This window comes from Euleptes europaea, chromosome 1 (assembly GCF_029931775.1).
Source record: "Euleptes europaea isolate rEulEur1 chromosome 1, rEulEur1.hap1, whole genome shotgun sequence".
NCBI classification, from domain to species: domain Eukaryota; kingdom Metazoa; phylum Chordata; class Lepidosauria; order Squamata; family Sphaerodactylidae; genus Euleptes; species Euleptes europaea.
In genome coordinates this window covers 62,788,938-62,811,843 of record NC_079312.1, presented here as the reverse complement: position 1 = coordinate 62,811,843, position 22,906 = coordinate 62,788,938, and the positions used below count along the sequence as shown (strand labels likewise).

Below are 22,906 nucleotides of genomic sequence, written 5' to 3'. Positions count from 1 at the left end.
GCCCTGGAGTCAATATATTCTGTAAACCCGTATAGCCCCTCACTTGCAACTTTCTACCTGTGCCTGTCTCATCTCCTGAAGGCTTCAATAAATCGATTGTTTCTGTATCAACGTCTGAGCAACTGATTTGGAGAAGCAAACTCAGAGAGGGGGATCTCTCACACATATGTATGGACAGGAACAGAATCTAATTGTGAAATAACGTTTCACAATTTTGAATAGTGTGTGTGTGTGTGTGTGTGTGCAAAAAAGGTGATTTCATGAGACTGGACAAGACTGCAGAACATAATTTGAGTTAAAATATGAGAAGAAAGTTATCTCTAGTATTTGCAGTTATGTTGAAATGACTGAAACACTTCTTGTCCCCATTTTAGAGGATGGGGTAGGCATAACTTGTGGCCACCCAGTTCCAAGAGGCTCTGAGAGCCAAGCTTGTACATAGTTTACCTTAAACTACCATGACTCCTGCTGTTAATGAGCACACTAAAAATGCTCAGGTTGTTCTACTTGCATGAGCCTTCTGAGGTAAAGAAGACTGCAGCATTTTTATTTGTTTTTCCTTGGGGTAAGTTGCATTTTTTCCCAGTCACATAAGTAATAGCTGATCTCTTCTTTATGTCAGCATTGTTGATGTTTTCCATGTTATGAATGGAAAAACAAGCGGTGAATGTTTCAAAATATAACATTAGCACTATCTTGAGTTAGAAGTGGGAGCTGTTCGGTGAAGAAATGATTTATTTTAAGCAGTCTTCTTTTAAGGCATTTGGCCCAACTCATAACATTCCCGACATGCAGTACCACAGAGATGGCTCTAGAAGGACCTAGCTAAGCCCTTATACTTGTCTCAAGCTATTTAGGGAGCCTCTTGGGAAATCTTGGAACAGCCTTACCCTCAGCTCTCTTGGTGTGTGGCTCAAGCTTATGCTGGTCTCATATCCTACCCCATACAAGAAGCTTTACTAGGAAGAAGAGTTGGTTTTTATATGCCAACTTTCTCTACCTTTTAAGGAGAATCAAAGCAGCTTACAATCTCCTTCCCTTCCTCTCTCCACAACAGACACCTTGTGAGGTAGGTGGGGCTGAGAGAGTTCAGAGAGTACTGTGACTAGCCCAGGGTCAGCCAGCCCAGTTCACTAGATTAGCATCCACCGCTCATGTGGAGGAGTGGGTAATCAAACCTGGTTCTCCAGATTAGAGTCCACCGCTCTTAACCACTACACCTTGCTGGCTAAATGAAGTCAGAAAGGCAAAATGGGCATTAAGCATATGTATAAATCTGTTTAAGGTAATGTTAGTCATATGGTTATAGTTAGTCATAATAGTGGCATGTGGATAAATTAAGTGTAATTTGCCCAGTCTCCTTTCTTCCTCTACCTCCAAGCAAATTTGACACAAATCACATTACACTCCGGGTCATGGTGGGCCTATCCGTTCTCAAACCAGACTGTGTAGTGGAACCTTTGTCGCCTTTTAGAGGGCCTAACTATTCCTGAATTTGAGCTCTTGAATTGAGATCTGCATGTAGTATATTTCCAAAGCCAGATTTTATGTAGGGAATGTCAGTTTTTGTAAGATTATGACCCACTTGGTTGAAATGCTACATGCTTGGTTGAAATGCTATCATTACAGGCAGGAATATGATGCCCCCCCCCCCAATTTCTTCCTTGTTATAATTAAAAGCAAATTGGCTTAGGTTCTTACTTTGATTGTTGGTAATTCTGATTTGCACAGTTTACTAGAACATTATTTTTTGCCTAGTAATATTGTAGCCCTAATCCAGAGATCTTCATGTGCAGCAGTGTGCTCCATGCACACAGGTGCGAAACTCTCCAAACACATGATTGGCAATATTCTGTGCTGGAAAGGGATACCTGAAATCTGCCTTATCATATGATTGCTGTTGTCACAAAGGATGGCATCAGTTATCTGTTCTGCAGTGTAGGAATTACATTATTGTACAGATAACAATGGAAGGAATAAAGCTCCATAGGGAGGTCTATTTGTATGTGTGATTGCCATCAATAGGATTGGACAATTTGAACTGACAGTTGTCATAGATGTATGAACATCTCATTCAAAGTGGCTTACCGAGTTGAATCTAGAAACATATTTACATTTTAAAGGAATGTAAAGATTTGTTCCAAACATGGAATGTTCTTCTGTGAGTCGGATGTCACCTTTGGGATGGATTCCAATTCAGTCCTGGTTGACAATTGCCTAATCTGTTTAAAGTGCTATACGTTTTCTAAATATATCTTTAAAGATGGTTATTTTAACATTGAATAAAAAGTCACATGTTTAGCATAAACTGGGTGTATGTTATGTAATGCAATAATTATCTGACATTTGTAAGTGCCAACAAAAACACCAAATGTTTTAAAGTCCCAAGTGATTTCAGCTGGAGACAATTAAGCTTCACTCTTTTATTGTAACAAAAGGAGTCATTAGTGTTTAACTTTGGTAAAATCATCCCAAGATCTCTTTGTCCAGAAAAAGTATATGATTTTATTCTGTGTTGTAATGCTGCTGCTGTTTTAAATTTTAGTCGCCGTTGGCGCCGATGGAACCGATTCAATCGCAGAAGATGCAGAGCAGCTGTAAAATCAGTCTCATTCTATTGGTTAGTTATTGTATTGGTGTTCCTGAACACATTAACCATCTCTTCTGAGCATTACAACCAACCTGATTGGTTGACCCAAATACAAGGTACAATGCTAGATTACTTTCTTGTTTCATGCAATAACCAATAGAAAACTATTACAGATATTGTCAGGAGCTTGTCAACCATTTAAATACGTACTTATGAGTTGTTCTTCATTGTTTAAGATATGTAAGTTACGATATAAAATGGGAAGGAATGAACAATTTTAAGTGCCATGTAGTAAATTATGTTCAACCTCTAACCAAGTTCAAAGATTGCAGTCTACATAGATGGAAGTTATTCATATGCTGCAATCCAGCACTTTCAATCCAGGCCACCAACAGGGATTTCTGGGTCCAGTAAAAGGTGTTTGTACATCTCCCCACATTTGTTTTCCAGAGATCGTATTGGCTTGTGCTTATTTATTTCAAAAGGTCGCACACAGAGAAAGGAGGGTTGTCACGTTAGCTTCCCACAGAGTTCCTTATGAAACTTTTCCCTGTCTGTGGACCTCTGTATATGAAAACTACATACCAGATTTAGATGTAGATTCCTTTGAAATGTGGTGTTGGAGGAGAGTGTTACGGATTCCGTGGACTGCCAAAAAAACAAATCAATGGGTTATAGATCAAATCAAGCCTGAACTGACCCTAGAAGCTAAAATGACTAAACTGAGGCTATCGTATTTTGGTCATGCCATGAGACGACAAGAGTCACTGGAAAATACAATCATGCTAGGAAAAGTTGAGGGCAACAAGAAAAGAGGAAGACCGAACAAGAGATGGATTGACTCAATAAAGGAAGCCACAGCCTTCAGTTTGCAAGATTTGAGCAAGGCTGTCAAAGATAGGACATTTTGAAGGACTTTCATTCATAGGGTCGTCATGAGTCGGAAGCGACTTGACGGCACTTAACACACACACACATGAGATATAAATTATGGATAATGATCTTAAAAAGTTAGCATGATGCAGTATTAAAAAAACATGTAAACTGTTTGGAGACAAGTTAGAACCCATACTGGTGGAAACCAAAGATAAAAAGAAAGAGCCTTCAAAAAGAATTCAGAAATACCTCAACCTACACTCCATTTCGGGCTTACCACACACTGCAAAGATATAGGCCAGACCAACGTAGAGGTCAATGGAACCAGAACCGTAACTCCTTTCGTAGAGGAGGAAGGTTTAATAGAGGAGCAAAATTCCACACATTCCAAGGTGACAAAGGGAATAAACCCTGCCGCCAAACAAAACAATGCCACACTACAACCTGTGGGAGGAAGGCTCGATCTTTATCAACCACAATGGTCAACCTCCCAACCAGACCAATGGGTACTCAATACAATAACGCAGGGCTACCAAATAGAATTCTCCCGCATCCCAACAAACAGACTGGTAATATCACCAACATCTAAAAACAAGGACAAACTTCAGAGAACCGCACAGGCAATACAACATCTGTTGGAAATAGCAGCTATAGAAACAGTGCCCCTATCGGAACGCTCATTGGGAATCTATTCAGTATTCTTCACAGTTCCCAAAAAAGATGGAGGATGGAGAACCATCCTAGATCTGAAGTTTCTGAACAGATTTATCCCACTGAGACGTTTCCGAATGGAGACACTAAAGTCAATCACAGAGGCACTAAGACCCATGGACTTTCTAACGTCCATAGACCTCACAGAAGCGTACCTGCATATTCTCATATATCCACAACATTGCTGATTCCTGAGTTTCCTATATCAAGGATCACACTACCAGTTCAGGGCCCTCCCCTTCGGGTTAACATCAGCCCCAAGGGTATTCACCAAAGTACTAGTTACTCTGGTAGCAGACCTGCGCAAAGAGGGAATAAGAATACATCCCTATGTAAACAATAAATGTACCTTCTGAAATCTCCATAGAGGAGAACAAGTTTTTTTAAATAGCTGAGAAAAGAAAAATGTTTTTTCCTGGTGCCCTAAAAGTTTATAAATTCTCAGCTCAGAGGGACAAAGGGCATCTTCATGATGGGTGTTTCCTTTTCCTCTTAGCTCGGGAGGCAGGATTTAATATTTAAAATTTTCCTGGCTTCTGAGGGTAAACGCCCCCTATGGCCAGTTCTATTTCCTGCCTTGATCGGGAGAGCAGCCTTTCATAGCTCTCAGCTGCATAGGATTAGAAAAGCCTTATCTTTACTCTTTAATCTATATCTTCTTATCTATCTTATTATCTGTTTCTCATCTAATACTATTCTTTCTAGTTTTCTCTCCGTAGGAGTTATAGAAGGGATATTTTTAGTTAGCAGGATCCCTTCCCGCCAAAACAAAATGGCCGATAGGCAAGGAGATAATTTTATTGCATCAGCCGATCTGGATCCTAGCCTTCTAACGGCTATGCCTTTACCATCCGAGGCCATCCACCCCTCTACAAGATTGACTTGAGGGCAAAAACAAAAAGAAAAAACGGCACAGGCAGCGGAGGAAAGTGCAAACGGGCCGTCTCGGCCGGCAACAAGCGCGCAAAACGCCTCGTAGAGGCAGCCCGCTCTGCAGCCACGCCGAACCGAAGCGGTAAAAAGCCCGCGGCGGCGGGCGGCTCAAAGAGTTCAACAGCGCCTGCTTTTCCTTCCTCTAAGCGCTTTCGGGCGCACAGCCTGGAGACTGCCGGCTCGCCTTTGTCTCAAACTACCCCGATTTTGGGCGTGGATCACGCAATGGCGCCGGACGCCCAGTCCTGACAACTGCTCAGGGAGCAGACCCAAGAGGCCAGCGGCTCGCACATGCCTCATGCCGTTTCGTCCTTAGGCGGCTCGCCTCTGAATCAAGGACGGGAAGCGACAGCGGAGACTTCGCCTAATGGTAGGATCTCCCTTCCCCCATTGCAAGATGGCGGGCTAACATTTCTTAAAGCGGAGCTCTCTGCCCTTATTAGGGATGCCTTCACGGAGGGTTTGAGAGCGGCTCAACCTGTCCCTATTCCAAATTTCCCTCATTGCTACCCAACCCAGGGAATGATTGGTCAGGGAACGCTTAACCAGACCTGTGCCAACATGGGATCTCATTCAAGCCAGGTTATTACAAGGAATGAGGCCGGTACTTCCATTGGGGAGAGCAGATGGCCCACCAAAGCAGCCCTTAAGGACAGTTCTGTACATCAAACTATGCAAGGGGAAGAGGATGATGATTCTGTGTACTCAGGGGATGATAATAATGAAAGGGAAGACAAACAATTCAGTTCAGATGGGGAAGATATCATTGAACAACCTAAACAGTCCAGAGTCTTCAACACAGAGGAATTTCCTCTATTACTATCAAAGACACTGGCTGCACTTGATCTTTCAGATGACACTGAATCAAACACTCAGAGAAAAAAGGGAACAACAGAGTTTTTCCACATGCATGACACCCCTGATAAAGTAGTACCAGTACCAGCGTACTTTCTATCACTCATAAAGTCAGAATGGGAGAAACCTATGGCCTCCAAACAATGGCCTATAACATCAAAGAAATTTTACAACTTAGATCAGAACACATCAGACATACTCAATGTTCCCCCGGTGGAAAAACCGGTCATGACACTACACACATCAGACCTGGTTACAGAGGAAGACCAGACATTGATCAGGAATCCTGCTGATAGAAAGGCAGAGCTAGCATGCAAAAAATCCCACAAGGCTTCAGCCTTGGCAATCAAGGCATCAGTGACATCAGCACTGGTTTCCAGAGCTGCAATAATATGGGCCAGAAAATTAACACAGCTCATTCCACAGGAGGAAAAACAAGCCTGTGAAGGAGTTACCAGACTTTTAAGAGCAGTATCCTTCCTGGCCGACTCAACATTAGACACTATGACATACGCAGCCAGGGCCATGGCAACCGCAGCAGCCGCTAGGAGAGCCCTTTGGTTTTGCCCATGGCAAGCGACACACAGATCAAAATCTGTTTTAATGGGTTTCCCCTAACAAGGAAAAAGACTGTTTGGAGACAAGTTAGAACCTATACTGGTGGAAACCAAAGATAAAAAGAAAGCATTACCCAAGAGCCTTCAAAAAGAATTCAGAAATACCTCAACCTACACTCCATTTCGGACTTACCACACACTGCAAAGATATAGGCCAGACCAACGTAGAGGTCAATGGAACCAGAACCGTAACTCCTTTTGTAGAGGAGGAAGGTTTAATAGAGGAGCAAAATTCCACACATTCCAAGGTGACAAAGGGAATAAACCCTGCTGCCAAACAAAACAATGACGCCACACTACAACCTGTGGGAGGAAGGCTCGATCTTTATCAACCACAATGGTCAACCTCCCAACCAGACCAATGGGTACTCAATACAATAACGCAGGGCTACCAAATAGAATTCTCCCGCATCCCAACAAACAGACTGGTAACATCACCAACATCCAAAAACAAGGACAAACTTCAGAGAACCGCACAGGCAATACAACATCTGTTGGACATAGCAGCTATAGAAACAGTGCCCCTATCGGAACGCTCATTGGGAATCTATTCAGTATTCTTCACAGTTCCCAAAAAAGATGGGGATGGAGAGCCATCCTAGATCTGAAGTTTCTGAACAGATTTATCCCACTGAGACGTTTCCGAATGGAGACACTAAAGTCAATCACAGAGGCACTAAGACCCATGGACTTTCTAACGTCCATAGACTTCACAGAAGCGTACCTGCATATTCTCATATATCCACAACATTGCCGATTCCTGAGTTTCCTATATCAAGGATCACACTACCAGTTCAGGGCCCTCCCCTTCGGGTTAACATCAGCCCCAAGGGTATTCACCAAAGTACTAGTTACTCTGGTAGCAGACCTGCGCAAAGGGAATAAGAATACATCCCTATTTAGATGACATACTGATATGTGCAGATTCAAGACAACAAAGCGCTCTACACACACAATTAGTGAGAGAAAAATTGACAACACACAGATTCCTTATCAATTACAAAAAGAGCAAATTAATCCCCTCTCAACGACTGACTCATTTAGGAGCAGAGATAGACACTCAACAGAACACACTATTTCTCACAAGAGAAAAAATCAATCTCATCTCGTCTCTAGCAAAAAAGATTTCATCGCCAGGTCATCAAAACTCATGTCCCTTGCCAAATTACAGGGTCACATGGTGGCATGCATACTCACTGTCCAATGGGCTTGACTCCATGCGAGACCCTTACAATGGCTTCTCAGACCCTACCAACAGGATATACAAAGGAAAAGAGATTTCAACATCCTCCTCTCCAAAGAAGCCAAGAGCAGCCTACTATGGTGGTCACACCAAGACAACCTGTCAAAGGGCCTCAGATACATCTACCCTGTTCCGGAACAGATCTACATAGATGCTTGCACGACAGGGTGGGGGGCCACATTTCACACACACATAGCCCAAGGCACCTGGACACCCCAGGAGCAGAAATTACACATAAATGCCTTGGAGATCAGAGCGATTTACAGAGCCTTACAGAGCTTCAAACAACAAGTTCAGGGCAAGGACATACTGGTGAGGACAGACAGTGTAGCCGCCAAGGCACATTTAAACAAACAGGGGGGATCCAGATCATCAATCCTTCACAAGAAAGTGCTACCAATCCTACAATGGGCAGAGTCCAATCTAACATCAATCTCTGCAGAGCACATACAGGGAGTGACCAATGTGCAGGCAGATTGGCTCAGCAGGGAGACACTCAGCGAGACGGAATGGTCTACATCCAGACATATTCCACCTTATCACACAGAGATTCGGAACACCGATAGTAGACCTGTTTGCAAACAGTACGAACCACCAGCTTCCACGTTACTTCTCCAGATACAAACAAGTAGGGGCGGAACAGACAGATGCACTGACAGCACCCTGGCCCAAGTGAATGTTATATGCCTTCCCACCCCTTCCACTCATTCCAAGAGTGCTAAGGAGGATTCAAACATTGAAGGCACATGTCTTGTTCATAGCACCGTATTGGCCCAGACGCCCATGGTTCCCCACATTAATACAGATGTCACGCAACCATCTCTGGAGACTTCCAGATTCTCCGGACCTACTGATACAGGGACCAGTTTGCCATCCCGATCCAGGATGGTACAAAATGACCGTTTGGGTATTGAAAGAGGAAGATTGTACAGGTTAGGTTACACCGAAGACATAATTAATACTATTCAGGCCGCACGCAGACCCTCCACACAGAGAATTTATAATTCAACCTGGAGGGCATTCATCAGATGGTGCAGACTCAAAAATATCAACCCACTCAAACCTTGAACACTAGGCATTCTCTCCTTTTTGCAAGAGGGTCACAGAATCGGTTTAGCCACATCCACACTGAAAAGACAGCTAGCGTCGATAGCCACTATCGTTCCAAGAGTAGCAGGGTATAAAGTGACCAAACATCCTCACATAAAATCATTCCTGAGAGGCATGACTATTATCGCTCCTCCTGTAAGACACAGGTTTCCCACCTGGAATCTACATACCGTACTCACTGCACTCACAAAACCGCCATTTGAACCTCTTGCTTAGGTCGGTTTAAAATGGTTAAGGATGAAGGTACTGTTTCTCACTGCTGTAACTTCAGCACGTAGAGTCTTGGAGATAGGAGCCCTATCGGTTAGACCAGGACTGATCACATTTCACAAGGACAAGGTGGTACTTAGACATGACCACTCATTCATTCCAAAGTGCAACACAAAATTCCATAGAGAGCAGGACATAGTACTCCCATCATTCTGTCCCAATCCAAAAACACCTATGGAAAAGACATGGCACTTACTAGATCTCCGAAGAGCCTTACATATATTCATGTCTAGAACAAAGGACATCAGAACATCTGAGTCACTATTCATCAACATTTCACAACCAAAAAAGGGTAAACCCATGTCGAAGGCGTCTATCAGTCGCACCATTGCCTCATGTATAAAAACGGCATATAAGGAAAGCAAATTACCCGTACCCGGAGGCATAACTGCCCACTCAGTTCGAAGTGCGGCCACCTCAACGGCCTTCGACAGACAGGCTCCCATTGAGGAGATTTGTAAGGCGGCCACATGGTCATCTGTGTCTACTTTTGTAAGACACTACAAGTTAAACCTTTACTCGTCTGCAGATGCCACATTTGGTAGACGAGTGTTGCAGAGCATACTACAGGACGTCTAACCCTCCCAGGGCGGGGACAGCTCTTGTACATGCCATCATGAAGATGCCCTTTGTCCCTCTGAACTGAGAAAGAGCCTTGGCTACTTACCGTGAAGGCTTCTTCTGCTCAGAGGGACGAAGGGCATCTTGCCCTCCCAGACGTCTGTTACTAGTTGAGTTATAGTATTACAGTTAGTTGAAGTTCAGATTTGTGTATTTAACATGTCAGTTCAGAAATACTAGTTCCAGTATAATACCACATGTTTTTCTTAGCTTTTTCTACTAACTCTAAGGCTTGGAAAGTTTTGTAACTGGCCATAGGGGGCATTTACCCTCAGAAGCCAGGAAAAATTTAAATATTAAATCCTGCCTCCCGAGCTAAGAGGAAAAGGAAACACCCATCATGAAGATGCCCTTTGTCCCTCTGAGCAGAAGAAGCCTTCACGGTAAGTAGCCAAGGCTCTTTTGGCACCAGGAAAAGTTTTATGGGGAGGAGGATCCACAACATGGACATCTCTACTGAAAAGGTGCTACCTCTCACCTAGCCTCTAATAGTCAGGCAAGCAAAGGGCCTTATTACACATTACATTTTTCCCCATGTCCATGTGATCAGATTTGTGCTAGGGAGTTCTCAGTTATCAGCTCAATTCTCAGGCATGCAGGTCCCAGTTCAGATTGGGACCATGGCCCACACACCTTTCCTCCAGCATCATTCTCTCAACCTGAAATGGCCCTGGGGGCACTACTTGCTCCATGTGTCCTAATGGGGTACATGAGCCAGTAGCACCCCCCTGGCACCATTCCAGGTCAGGAAAATGGCACAGCGAGAAAGATACCAGCCCCTCCTGCCCATGCGCCATACTTCCTATCCAAATTGAGCCCCATGCACCTGTGAATTGAGTTCTCGGATGGGAACTTACAAGCATATATCTGATTGACAGTCCTTGTGCCAGACCTGGACTTGCCCCAAAGACCATGTATGATATAGATCCAAAGACTGCCTTTCATACTGATCTTATTTGGCCAGGCAGGTTCATATGGGATAAAATGCTGCTTCAGGTATCCTTTTCCAAGACCTTGAAGAGCTTTATTTGTAAAAAAAAAATCAGCTCAGAAGCAAACCAGCATTTAGGAAAGTGATGAGATGTGATCTCATATAGGTTGTACTTGCTAGTAGGATAGCTGCTACATTTTGAATGAATTGTAGCTTCTGAACAGTCTTTGTCGGTAGCTCAACATAGAATACATTGCAGTAGTTCAACCTGGATATCGGCAAAATATGGACAGCTGTGGCCAAATCACACTTCTTGATAAAGGGCCAAACCAACCAAAGCTGGTAAAAGTACCGAGTACTGTAGAGGAGAACCGAACCTTCATCAGCAGCCCTGGAACTAGAAGCATCCTAGAAGTATACCTGCTTCTTAGGGGAGATTGCCACCTCAGCTCCCTAGCCCTTAGCCTTGCTGTCAACCAATTGTGCCTCTGTTTTATCTGGATTGAGTACAATAAAAAAATTGGGAAATAGCTCACCCCAAAAATAGGGTAAACTAAAAAGGTTGAGAACACAAAAAAACAGAAAAAATAGTATGATAAATTATATATAAATATATAATATCTAATATATAAATTAACCAATTTAGTTATGCACAAAACATAACACTAGTTATTTAATATGAAAACAAACAGGAAACAAATGTGCACATACAATATCACACAATGCCAAGTAAAATAAATCAGAATGTCAAATGTGTTTCAGCACAAAGCCTTTATCAGTGGCTTATAACCATAATTAGCACAGTTATATCTAACTCACACTTTGAAGGACGTAACAAATCACAAGAACCAGCAAGATAACTAAATTAAACACCTGCAAAAGTAATGAAGAAACGTTAAAACCATAAAATAAAAACCACCATATTTTTATTTAAAAAACACACACATACGTGAAGTGTATAATGAACTCCTCATTATTCTCTATGGAAGAAAATATGTAGTCCCGGCATATTTTAAGGAAATATTATTTCCTGAACACTTTTGTTGCTGCGTTATGCTTTCATTCACATGGGTTGCATCACAACTTGGGGGAAATGTGCTATTTAGGGTTATGTTTGGCAAAAGAGGAAAAATAAAAGCAGAATCAATGGTTTTCCAAGCTGCTAATGAAATTAAGCCAGTAGAAGATAAATCAGTCTTAGTTTCTGCATATTTCCTCTTTCAGATATTGCAAACAAAGTTCTGTTGGCTTTATTCACCTGTGAAATGTTAGTGAAGATGTACAGTCTGGGCCTGCAGTCCTACTTTGTGTCCCTTTTTAATCGTTTTGACTGCTTCGTGGTTTGTGGTGGCATTGTGGAAACCATCTTGGTGGAGTTGGAAATTATGTCTCCCCTTGGAATTTCAGTGTTCCGCTGTGTTCGTCTTCTCCGGATTTTTAAAGTGACTAGGTAAGATGGACTCAAAGATTATGCTTTTTGTTTTTGTTTTAACTTGCTGCTGAGTTTTACTGACACTTGTATGATCCGCAGCTCTTTTGTAATATTTCATCACGCACTTGTTCTTTTACGGGGTTTTTTTTGTTAACACACGCATTTTAATTTATAGGCACTGGACATCCCTGAGCAACTTGGTAGCATCCTTGTTAAACTCAATGAAGTCCATTGCTTCACTGTTGCTTCTGCTTTTCCTCTTCATCATAATCTTCTCATTGCTTGGAATGCAGCTGTTTGGAGGCAAATTTAATTTTGATGAAACTCAAACAAAACGGAGCACCTTCGATAATTTCCCACAAGCTCTTTTAACTGTATTCCAGGTAACTTTCTTTCACCCACTATAAAACATTTTATCTTTGAACAACAAGACTGTCTAAATAATCCTGTCTCATAAAAAAAACCACTATCTCAATTACTATTAATTCTGTTTATGTTGAATAGCATTCTGCTCATTAAAGTCAATATTCTGGTAATTTTGCATCATTTTGTACCATTTGTTCATGTCATGTATTCAATCTATCTATGCAGCATAGCTTTTATGTTAATGTCATTAATATTAAGTTGTCTTTGTTCATTCAAAATATACCTGTAAAAACATGGAAAGTAATTTAATTTTAAAATGTTCACTTACTTTTAATTGTGTTTTACAACTGTGTGTACTTGGTTAGTTCTTGCACAGCCATCCAAAGAGGTATATGGCCATAACAGTTTATGACAGGCTGCTTTTGAAACCCAGGCACATTTCAAAAGCAACACATAAAATGGTGGTGAATCAGAGAAGGGTTGCCTGTACCCTAAGTTAAAAGAAAGGAAAAAGAAGTAGGAAAGAACCCCAGCTAGAGCTGCCAGCTCCGGGTTAGGAAATATCTGGAGATTTTGGGGATGGAGCCTGAGGAGGGTGGAGTTTTCGGAGGGGATGGACTTCAATGGGGTATAAGGCCGTAGAGTCCACCTTCCCAAACGACCATTTTCTCTAGGTGAACTAATCCCAAGAGATCTCCGGCCACCACACAGAGGTTGGCAACCCAAACCCCAGCCAAGTTTACCTAAGCATTTATGTACAAGTAAAGGTGCTACTATTAGGCTGACACACTTGCTTAAGTTTGTCCAACTGAAGTGCCAGAACAATGACTGTGCATTAATGGGAGGTTGCCCTGATTCAGCAGTTAGTATATCGCATCCTTGGCCGAAAGTCCCATCATGGTGATATTACAAATTTCGTGCCTTTTTCGCAATGAAGATTAGTTTCCATTTGGAAAAAGTAATATGTGAAATGACCTTTGGGGTGAAGCTGTAAACTCAGTTTAAAGATCCCACTCCATCTGAACATGTCTGTAAAGTTTGATTCCATGTTCTTGGCCTTCAAAGCAAAATTGCTAGTACTTAATGGCCTGTATGGCTGCTGTTATACTGCTAAATGGAAAGTGTGGCTATGTTTTTCCAAAACATAGGGTACATTTTTGCTCCATATTTAAACCAGTTAAGGAACAGTTGCTCACATTGTGGTAATTCTCTATAGATGCTTGTGATTCCTAAGAAATAATTCACCCACATAACAAACAATCAGAAACATCCAAGGCTTCATTGTGGGAAGCCAAGACAAACTACATTCAAACTAATTTGCAGTCATGGATTAGGTTTGGGAATGAGAACTAACCAGAGAGGCTCCTAATCTCAATTGCGCAAGTGACAATTTGTTACTTAAATCATTCAGTCTTCTTGTAGAGGCAATAGAAAGTTTTTGGGTGAAATCCCACAGATCCTTGTGCCAGAAGAAAACAGTGCCGCTAGTGGAATGGATCCACAGGATCCAAACTATCGTTTTTTATTCCCTCAGCCCCACATTGAACGGCAGAAATAATCACACTGGATTTAATCCTGCCACTCTGCTCAGCCTTCTTCTTGTTGCTCAAAGTAGTGGAAAGATCCTTGTGCTGGTGGAAGGCTTCACATTTAACTAAGTGGAGTAGGTAGAATCTAATTTACAGTGTCCACTGGAATATTTTACATTGTTGATCACACCATACTATGGAAATTGTATGTTTTTTTACAAAAGCTCTGTTGTTGTTGTTTTTTCCGGCACAACTTTTGTAAACTTCAGTGACAATTATTACAAGCAAACAATGAGATTGAGTGCACAAATCATTTGTGTGTCCAGTCCCATTGATTTACTTTCACATGTTGTACAAAGGTAATGTAGGCACCAGGAAATCTTATTATTGCTAGCTGAAACATGGGATAACACAGAGATGAGTTTGCTCAGTAACTGCCTAGTTTGGAACTGGTATGGTAGTAATGGTTATAACTTGGATCCTACAAGAGTTGCAAGCATAGGAGAACTTGAAGAATGGCAGTTTTCTGTGCCCCCCCTTCCACTGCAGTTCACCAATTCCCCTAAAACTCTGCTTCTGGGATGACAGGATCCTCATGAATGGCATGGGGGAAAGTGGGGGTCTGCAGTGGTAGGGGGGATTAATGGAAAACCTCTCCATGGCTAATAGGTATGGGAAGCCATACCTGTGAGAGTGAATCTCATCTCAACTGCATACTTGCTGTGTGGTTGTATGGGGATAGTAATCTTTGTAGAGCTGTTGTTAAGAAATGCTGAGATAAGATACATGAAGTGCTTTCAGTGCTTAAAATGTACTGTATAAATACTAAGCATTGTTACCAGATTCATGTCATGTGTAAAGATATGCTTAGGGACAACTGGAACAATTTGTATGGGTAAGAAATGTTATGCCATAATTGGTCCTAAATGTTAATTTAGGCACCTAATAAGGGAATCGTTTGGGGGGGGGGGAAATCTTGGAATCATATGAGCAATTTATTGGCATGGAATCTGTGTGTTTAATAAATCTTGGTACAAATAAATTTTCATTTCCAAGATATCCTTATTTAAATAAAAACAGAAAAATGCAGAGTATTGATTATATGAAAGTATAATTTGCTATATGAAGCAATTTAATTTCTGGTACTGGAATTTTATTTTAATTAAATATTTCTCTGTATATTGTCGAAGGCTTTCACGGTCAGAGTTCATTGGTTCTTGTGGGTTATCTGGGCTGTGTAACTGTGGTCTTGGTATTTTCTTTCTTGACGTTTCGCCAGCAGCTGTGGCAGGCATCTTCAGAGGATTCCTCCTTCAGTGTTACTCCTCTGAAGATGCCTGCCACAGCTGCTGGCGAAACGTCAGGAAAGAAAATACCAAGACCACGGTTACACAGCCCGGATAACCCACAAGAACCAATTTCTCTGTATGTTATGCAGTAAAGAAAAAATCCTTTTATTTTTTATGTTCTGTGAGTTCATTCAGTAATGAGGAATCTGCTTCTTAGATTCTAACAGGTGAAGATTGGAATGCTGTTATGTATGATGGCATTATGGCATATGGTGGCCCCTCGTCATCAGGAATGGTAGTCTGTATATACTTCATTATTCTGTTCATCTGTGGTAACTGTATCCTTTCATTTTAAGAGACATTTGCATCCATTCTCAAGTCATAAATGTAACATGTGAATGACATTTAGATTAGAGAGTTAGACAAAATTTCATACTCTTAACTTCCATCTCTGACCCTCAGTATTCTCTGATTAACATTTGGAAAGACTGATCTTCTTAACTGGTAATCTGCTCATTCGATTTCTGGTTAAGAGCTAAGAGATCTCAAACTGAGGAGTGGAGTATATTTGTTAAGGGCTCCAGGGCTGATGGCCATATGAATGACTGTCCTTCTCACAGATACTAGCAAAAGTATGGCTTAGATTCAACAGAGCATTTCCATGAACTGGAAGGATTTCTGCCTCTGGAGTAGGACTTTTTCACCTCCAACTCCTGCTGCAGCCAAGTTGGGGGGGGCACAAGTAAGTTGCTCAGTGTGGGTAGAAATCCTTCAATTCTCAGAAACATTTCTGTGGATCCAACTCTGCATATCCATAATAAATAAATAAATGTGGAAATGTCAATCATTAGTCTTTACTCTGTCCTCATGACCTGTGCTGTTGCCTTCTGTTTTATTGCCAAAGAAGGGAGAAGATGGCACATGTTTCCAATTTAGGATTTTGCACAGAAGGTGGAAAATGTGGGAATTGTCATAGGAAGACAAAAAATTGTGTTCCAGGAATGGACGGTGATTTCACTGCAGTACTGACCAACAAGTAGAACGAAGCTTTCACAATCCTCTCCATAAGTGCCTGGATAGCCTTTGGATAGACTCAGCCATAAATAAAAACTGGGTTGGAATTTTTCCACATTTCATTTTGTTAGGTGGGCTGCAGAGCACTGGCCAGAAAATTGATAGATTTGGGGAGAAGGAAAAAATTTAAAATAAAAAGCAACTTTTAGTCTTTATAAAAATAGTACTATAGAGAATCTCATCCAAAACCTGTATTCAGGTATATCCAGGAACCCCCCGTGAACAGCAGGAAAGACCTGACCCCTGAACTCTTCCTGACTGTATGTGAACACTGACATGCAAGAACTGGCTGATTAGGATGGAAGTCAACAGAACGTGTAGATTTTTAAAAAGTTGATGTCAGTTTATAAATCTGCAGTTCTATTATATACATTAAGGCCAAATAGAATAACGTCCTTTCCATAGAAATTCTGCGAGAGAATGTTCCAGTGAAATTGTGCCCTTTGAATAGTTATTCTTTATCAACTCATGCTAATTACACAATTCTACAAGGAATGTATTCATTGTCCAACTATTGTGTGCAATGTAAAATATTGCAAAGGAAAAAAGTAACTTTAGGAAGCATCTGAAAATACAGAGGGCAACATAATATGCTGAATTTGTCCATCCTTTCTAACTCTGTTTCTGAAATGTACTGTATTTCTAACAATCTAGAAACTGGCTCTTTACTTAGTTTGCCTTATTTCAAGATGCCAATAAAGGTATTGTATTGTATTGTACTTAGTTTGCCATGAAAGTATCATAATTTATGCTAAGTGCTCAACTGGGATTTAATTTATTTTCACCGAATTTGTCTAAGTACCATACCAGTTTACCAACCCCTTCTCTTTATTTAGGATGAATTTCTTATGTTTCTCAGTTGTGATACGTGCAGTATCCTTAAAATAGTCCGAATTAGATATCTTGTTAAATGTCTTCTTGGCCATTGCTGTTGATAACTTGGCTGATGCTGAAAGTCTGAACACAGCTCAGAAAGAAGAAGCAGAGGAAAAAGAGAGGAAAAAGAATGCCAGGTACAGGGGGAAGGGTGCAGTAATTGGGAATATTTGCAGTTTTATTGGAGGCCCTATGTGTTAATTAAATAAAGCAAAAGTAAAAGGCTATAAAATGCTGACGACTGTCTGCCATTCCTGTCTCTCTATAAGTAGGATTCCAAATCTATGCTTTTGTGGATTCTTCTTGGAGATTTTGGGGGTAGAGCCTGAGAAGGGCAGGGTTTGGGAAGGGGAGGGACTTCAGTGGGATATAATGCCACAGAGGCCACCTTCCAAAATGGGCATTTTCTCCAGAGGAACTGATCTCTGTTGCCTGGAGATCAATTGTAATAGCAGGAGATCTCCAGGTACCACCTGGAGGTTGGCAACCATAACCTTTTCACTTTTAACACAGTAGCTGGCCTTATGGCTTGCTTATTATTTTGTCTTTTGTTTGACTCTGTGTAGAAAAGAGAGTTTGGACACTAAAAAGGGAGACAAAACCGAAGCTGAACAAAAGAAGGCCAAGGATACTAAGGTAACTTATTTCTGTACACATTAGCAAAGATAGCTTTTTGTCTTTTGTTCCGAATGGCACTTATCAACAACCCATGTACACATTATCCCTAACTAGAATTTCTACCTCTTGAGCCTGTTCATTGTGGCTAATGGCCCTGTCTGGTGTCTGGAGAAGGTAATGGGATGTACAATGACTGAATAACTGTAGCTGTTCTGTTGGCCAATGTCAAAGCTACTCAAGGATTGAAGAGTCAGCCTGTTATGGAAAGGACTTGCATTCCTCCTGGAGGAGCAGGTTCTTCTAGATCCTGGCCTATGTTAGGAGGCTTAGGTTTCCTTTGTTGCACTTCGAGAGCCAGCATGGTATAGTGGCTAAGAGCTGTGGTTAAGAGCAGTGAACTCTAATCTGGAGAACCAGGTTTGATTTCCCACTCCTCCACATGAGTGGCGGATCTAATCTGGTGAACTGGGTCAGTTTCCCCACTCCTACACATGAAGCCAGCTGAATGACCTTAATATCACCATGGTGTTGAAAGATCTATAATAGCTGCCCATTTATTTCAGGGCACAGTTTAGAGTGCAGTTCCTTCCCTCTTAAGCCCTAAGTAGTAGTAGGGGCAGGGGACTGAGATGTATGAATAACTGCATTCTCTCTTACAGTCAAGCATGCTAGTTAAGATCAGTTTTTGTGTGTGTATAAAGTGCTGTCAAGTTGCAGCTGATTTATGGCAACCCAGAAGAGGCTTTCAAAACAACTGAGAAGCAGAGGTGGTTTTCCATTGCCTTCCTCTGCAGAATCTTCCTTGGTGGTGTCTCTTCTAAGTGCTGACCCTGCTTAGCTTCCAAGATCTGATGAGATGAGGCCATACCATCCTGCCTGCCCTCTCAAGATCAGTTTAGGCCCCTGAATGTTGTTTTATACTGCTTTTACGCCCTTGACTTATTTTTATGTTATATTTTATGCCATATTTTATTATTGATAGCTCTTGTTGTTTTTATGATTTTATTGTGCTGGTTTTACTCTGTGAGCTACTTCAAGCAGGTCTCTGGACAAGCAGCATATAATTTTTATGAAAATATCAGTAAATTAGATGAGACTGAAACTGCCCCCCTACAGCTGCTGTTTGTGAAGAAACGTCTTGTCTGATTTGGCCCTGTGTCTCAGCCTTCAAAGTCATAATCCTCCCAAGTGAGGACTGCTGTATTCATGTCCTTCTTTTTGTATGTTTTTAGATACAAATTAGATTTGCACTGGAAACTTAACTGCATTTAGAATCTGCTAGATTTTCATAGATAAATAAATGTGGTAGATGTTTGCTTCTGACTACATCTCTATTATTTTTAATGAAATTTAAATTTTCTAAAATGATTAACAATGTAAGTTAATTATGAAGGTTTCAGACTGACATTTCAAGCAGTGTATGCTTTGAAACACCAAAATCTAGGCATATTGGGATGAATCCTCACACTTTGCTCAGAGGAAGGCTCCTTGAGTATAGCTGTATATTTAGCTTGAGTGGACTGGTAGGATCCAACGATTTATTGACTCTTTAGGTTTATTTATTCAACCAAAAGTTTTAAATTAAACAGTGACTATCTTGAACATTTTTAATACTAGGAATGGAGAAGTGCTGGCTTGATTTCTTTCTGAAGTGTTCTCTTTTTAATATGATAGGTTACAATTAATGAATATGGAGGAGGAGGAGAAGAAGAAGACAAAGATCCCTATCCACCTTGTGATGTTCCAGGTACATGTTCACTTATGTACACTGAGAGGGGAGGAAAGTCAGGTCAAGTGTACCAAAGCTACATGACACCATAATTTCACTAATATGAATAAAATAACCTGTTAAATTACCAAAGCAGATTTTCAACCTTTCAGCTTCCTTGAAATATATAGTGTGATGTAGTAATTGACATGAGTGCAATGGTGTTCTTAGATCCTTAGTACACAAGATCCTTTTTTGCACTTAGATCCTTTTTTGCACAGTAGAAACATTGCACTTTTTATACATCTTCTTTCAGGCAACAGTTGTTGGGAGAGGTCACGTATTCTAATTATTCTGACCACAATGTCATGGTTGCTTTACAAAATTGGATTGTATAAGTGCCACAGATTGTTTGTAATGATAATTATTGATAAGTGTCACAACATCTTTCAATGTCTCCACAATTTTATGAAGCATTTAAGAAGTGTTTTAAGAAATTCTTTGGAAGTTATGTGCTCTCCTGCTATAGTGGCAAAAAGCTGAAAAATGATTGCCCAGTAACAAGGCCAATCTAATTCTGTGAAATTAGACTTTTAAAAAATTACTCTTCCTCTCAGATGATCAGGATAGCAATCCTGTTTTGCTTTGATAATAGTACTGTGAGTTCATTTAGGCTTTAGGCTACCACAGACCAAGATCTCCCTGGTCCAAATCCAGCACTCTATCCAACACAACACACATCTAAGACTGTACTTTTCTGCTGTATGTTTCTGCATGGGAGTACACCTCTAGCTAAATTTATAAGTACAGAGCATATTACTGTGGCCACTGCTCCTGTGATAAGGCTGCCAATCTCACACCATTACACCTACTCATAGTCTGTAGACAGGATATTATCAGGATAATGTAATTTGTAGGACTATCGTGATAGTTAGAATGTGCTGGTTGCTATAGTTGTGCATAGACCATTTCCCACTGGCTGCTTTCACAAGTGAAGATCTGTCCCATAAGGCAGTTTACAGCTGGAGAGGAAAGCTGTCCCATTTCATATAAAACAGGGAGAATACAAACAGTGTACAAAAAGCAGAACAGGATGAGACTCATCCAAAAGCTACAGGCAAGGCTTGAGAGATGACACATGTCAGTATTTCAGTGTGGCAACGCCCTGAGATTTCAACATCAATTTGAGATGCTAACGTGGCATCTGAAATTTGGTTCACTGATGATCAGAAATGTGCTTATAATACGTTGATTTGTTTTAAATGTTTAGAACTGCCAAATGGGGAGATGCTCTACTAACTAGATAATGTTTCAAGCACCAGATTATCATAAAACTACAAAGATCTTTTATTTTAAATAACAAACAAAAACATTCTACTTGAAGTAGGTGAAGACGAAGAGGAGGAGGAGGAGGAAGAGGAGGAGGAAGAGCCCGAAGTGCCAGCTGGTCCTCGACCCCGAAGAATATCTGAACTTAATATGAAGGAGAAGATGACACCAATTCCTGAAGGGAGCTCCTTCTTTATTTTCAGCAATACAAATCCGTAAATAACTTTTTAAAAGTGTCTATCACACAAAACAGTTTATTAATAAATAATAATAACACACTGGCCCTGATCTGGATGGCCAAGGCTAGCCTGATCTCATCATATCTTGGAAGCTAAGCAGGGTCAGCCCTGGTTATTACTTAGATGAGAGACCACCAAGGTTGCTGTGCAAAGGCAGGCAATGATAAACCACTTCTGCTGATATCTTGTCTTGGTTGCCATAAGTTGACTGCAACTAGACAACACTTTCCACCACCAAATCCACACGGAGATTTCCTCATAAATAGCGAAGTTCTGGCAGACTCCTAAAAAGCCCCTAAAGATCTGTACTTCTTGCCTTGCTGAGAGAACAGGGTCTAAGACCAGTTGTCACTTAATCCCATCCATGTATTAAAATTTGATCACTTTCTATATGATACTTATATACTCCTTTCTATACAGCACATACAGTCTAAAAATTCCTAAAAGGACAACTGAGTTAATTATACGACTTTTCTGTTAATTAATTTTTAAAAACAAAGGCCCCGAAAATTATTTGGCTTAGTTTGCTCGGCAATTCAGGAGCACTGACATTTCCACTTGTGATGTTCTGTTCTATTTGTCTTCCTCTCCTTCAGGATTCGAGTGGGATGCCACAGGCTAATCAACCACCACATTTTCACCAACCTCATTCTGGTCTTCATCATGCTTAGCAGTGTCTCCCTTGCAGCCGAAGATCCTATTCGCAGCCATTCTTTTCGAAATAATGTAAGGGGGGAAATAGACTCTTCAAAGGATACTGCATGTGGGGTCTTCTTTTCACTGTGCCATTCAAAATGTAAAATGATGAAGGACAAAAATATCTGTAGCTTGTTTAGATCAAAACACATGAAAATATTTGTGTTTTCTTTCAGTAGGATATTGGACTCACCTTGTAATTACCAAGTTAAAGATACTTATTATGGTTTCAAATAATTTTTGCCTCATTGTTGATCTTTTTTCCTTTATGCGTATCCTGGTGCCAAATGATCTAGCCTTAAAGTGGCTTTGTTCCGTTAAAGTATCATGGTAAGATCACAGTTACCACACTAGCAATTTTCAGAGCGTGGTTAATTGCAGTCTTATCATGTGGGCATTTCACCATGTGAATCACCCTTGATTATTCCAGTTATGCACTATTAATTATTTCAGTTCCATTAACAAGGGTGACTGCATACTACCTCCCTGTCCAGGGGAGATAAAGTCTGCTGTTTCATGCACTTCATTGGTTTATGCCAGTGCTAGGTGATAAGAGGGTAAGGGCATGTGGAGCAACTTGATTCAAGGGCGCATATTTTGAGTCAATGTGCTTCACTTTAGATTTCCTCAGGACCTACCACTTTAATTTCTGGTTTAATTGTACTGTCCTGGTGTTGATTAAATTTATGATATGAACATAAAAAACTGAGTCAGGCCATTGGACCATTCCAGCCTAACACCATTCTTCACATGGTATGAATTCTCCAAGATTTCAAGTTTTTTTCTTATCTGTACTGTATGACATCCTTTTAACTTCAGTTCCCAGGGACTGAGTTGGGAGAACTTTATGAAAGGCATTTTCTGTGCCATAAGGTGTGGCTCTTCCCAAAATGTTTCTGATGAATTTTTTTCTCTTCATACTTTATGATGGGGGAAAATGTGCAGGTATCCCAAGACCTGGGCAACTGCCTTATTGTGTGAATTGGGTAACAC

The 22,906-nt window shown here is 40.9% G+C and overlaps 1 protein-coding gene across 4 annotated transcripts in view; it reads left to right on the top strand.

Annotated features, from left to right (window-relative positions):
- CACNA1D (calcium voltage-gated channel subunit alpha1 D) overlaps positions 1-22,906 on the top strand; it is a 347,998-nt gene that overhangs the window by 192,301 nt on the left and 132,791 nt on the right. For all 4 annotated transcript variants that reach the window (XM_056865912.1, XM_056865904.1, XM_056865897.1 and 1 more), the window contains exons 12-20: positions 2,546-2,706; positions 11,982-12,207; positions 12,365-12,572; positions 15,591-15,711; positions 17,346-17,460; positions 17,890-17,959; positions 19,616-19,688; positions 21,034-21,193; positions 21,814-21,943. In XM_056865912.1, the coding sequence (XP_056721890.1) occupies positions 2,546-2,706; positions 11,982-12,207; positions 12,365-12,572; positions 15,591-15,711; positions 17,346-17,460; positions 17,890-17,959; positions 19,616-19,688; positions 21,034-21,193; positions 21,814-21,943 (1,264 nt within the window). The remainder of the gene's footprint in view (positions 1-2,545; positions 2,707-11,981; positions 12,208-12,364; positions 12,573-15,590; positions 15,712-17,345; positions 17,461-17,889; positions 17,960-19,615; positions 19,689-21,033; positions 21,194-21,813; positions 21,944-22,906) is intronic.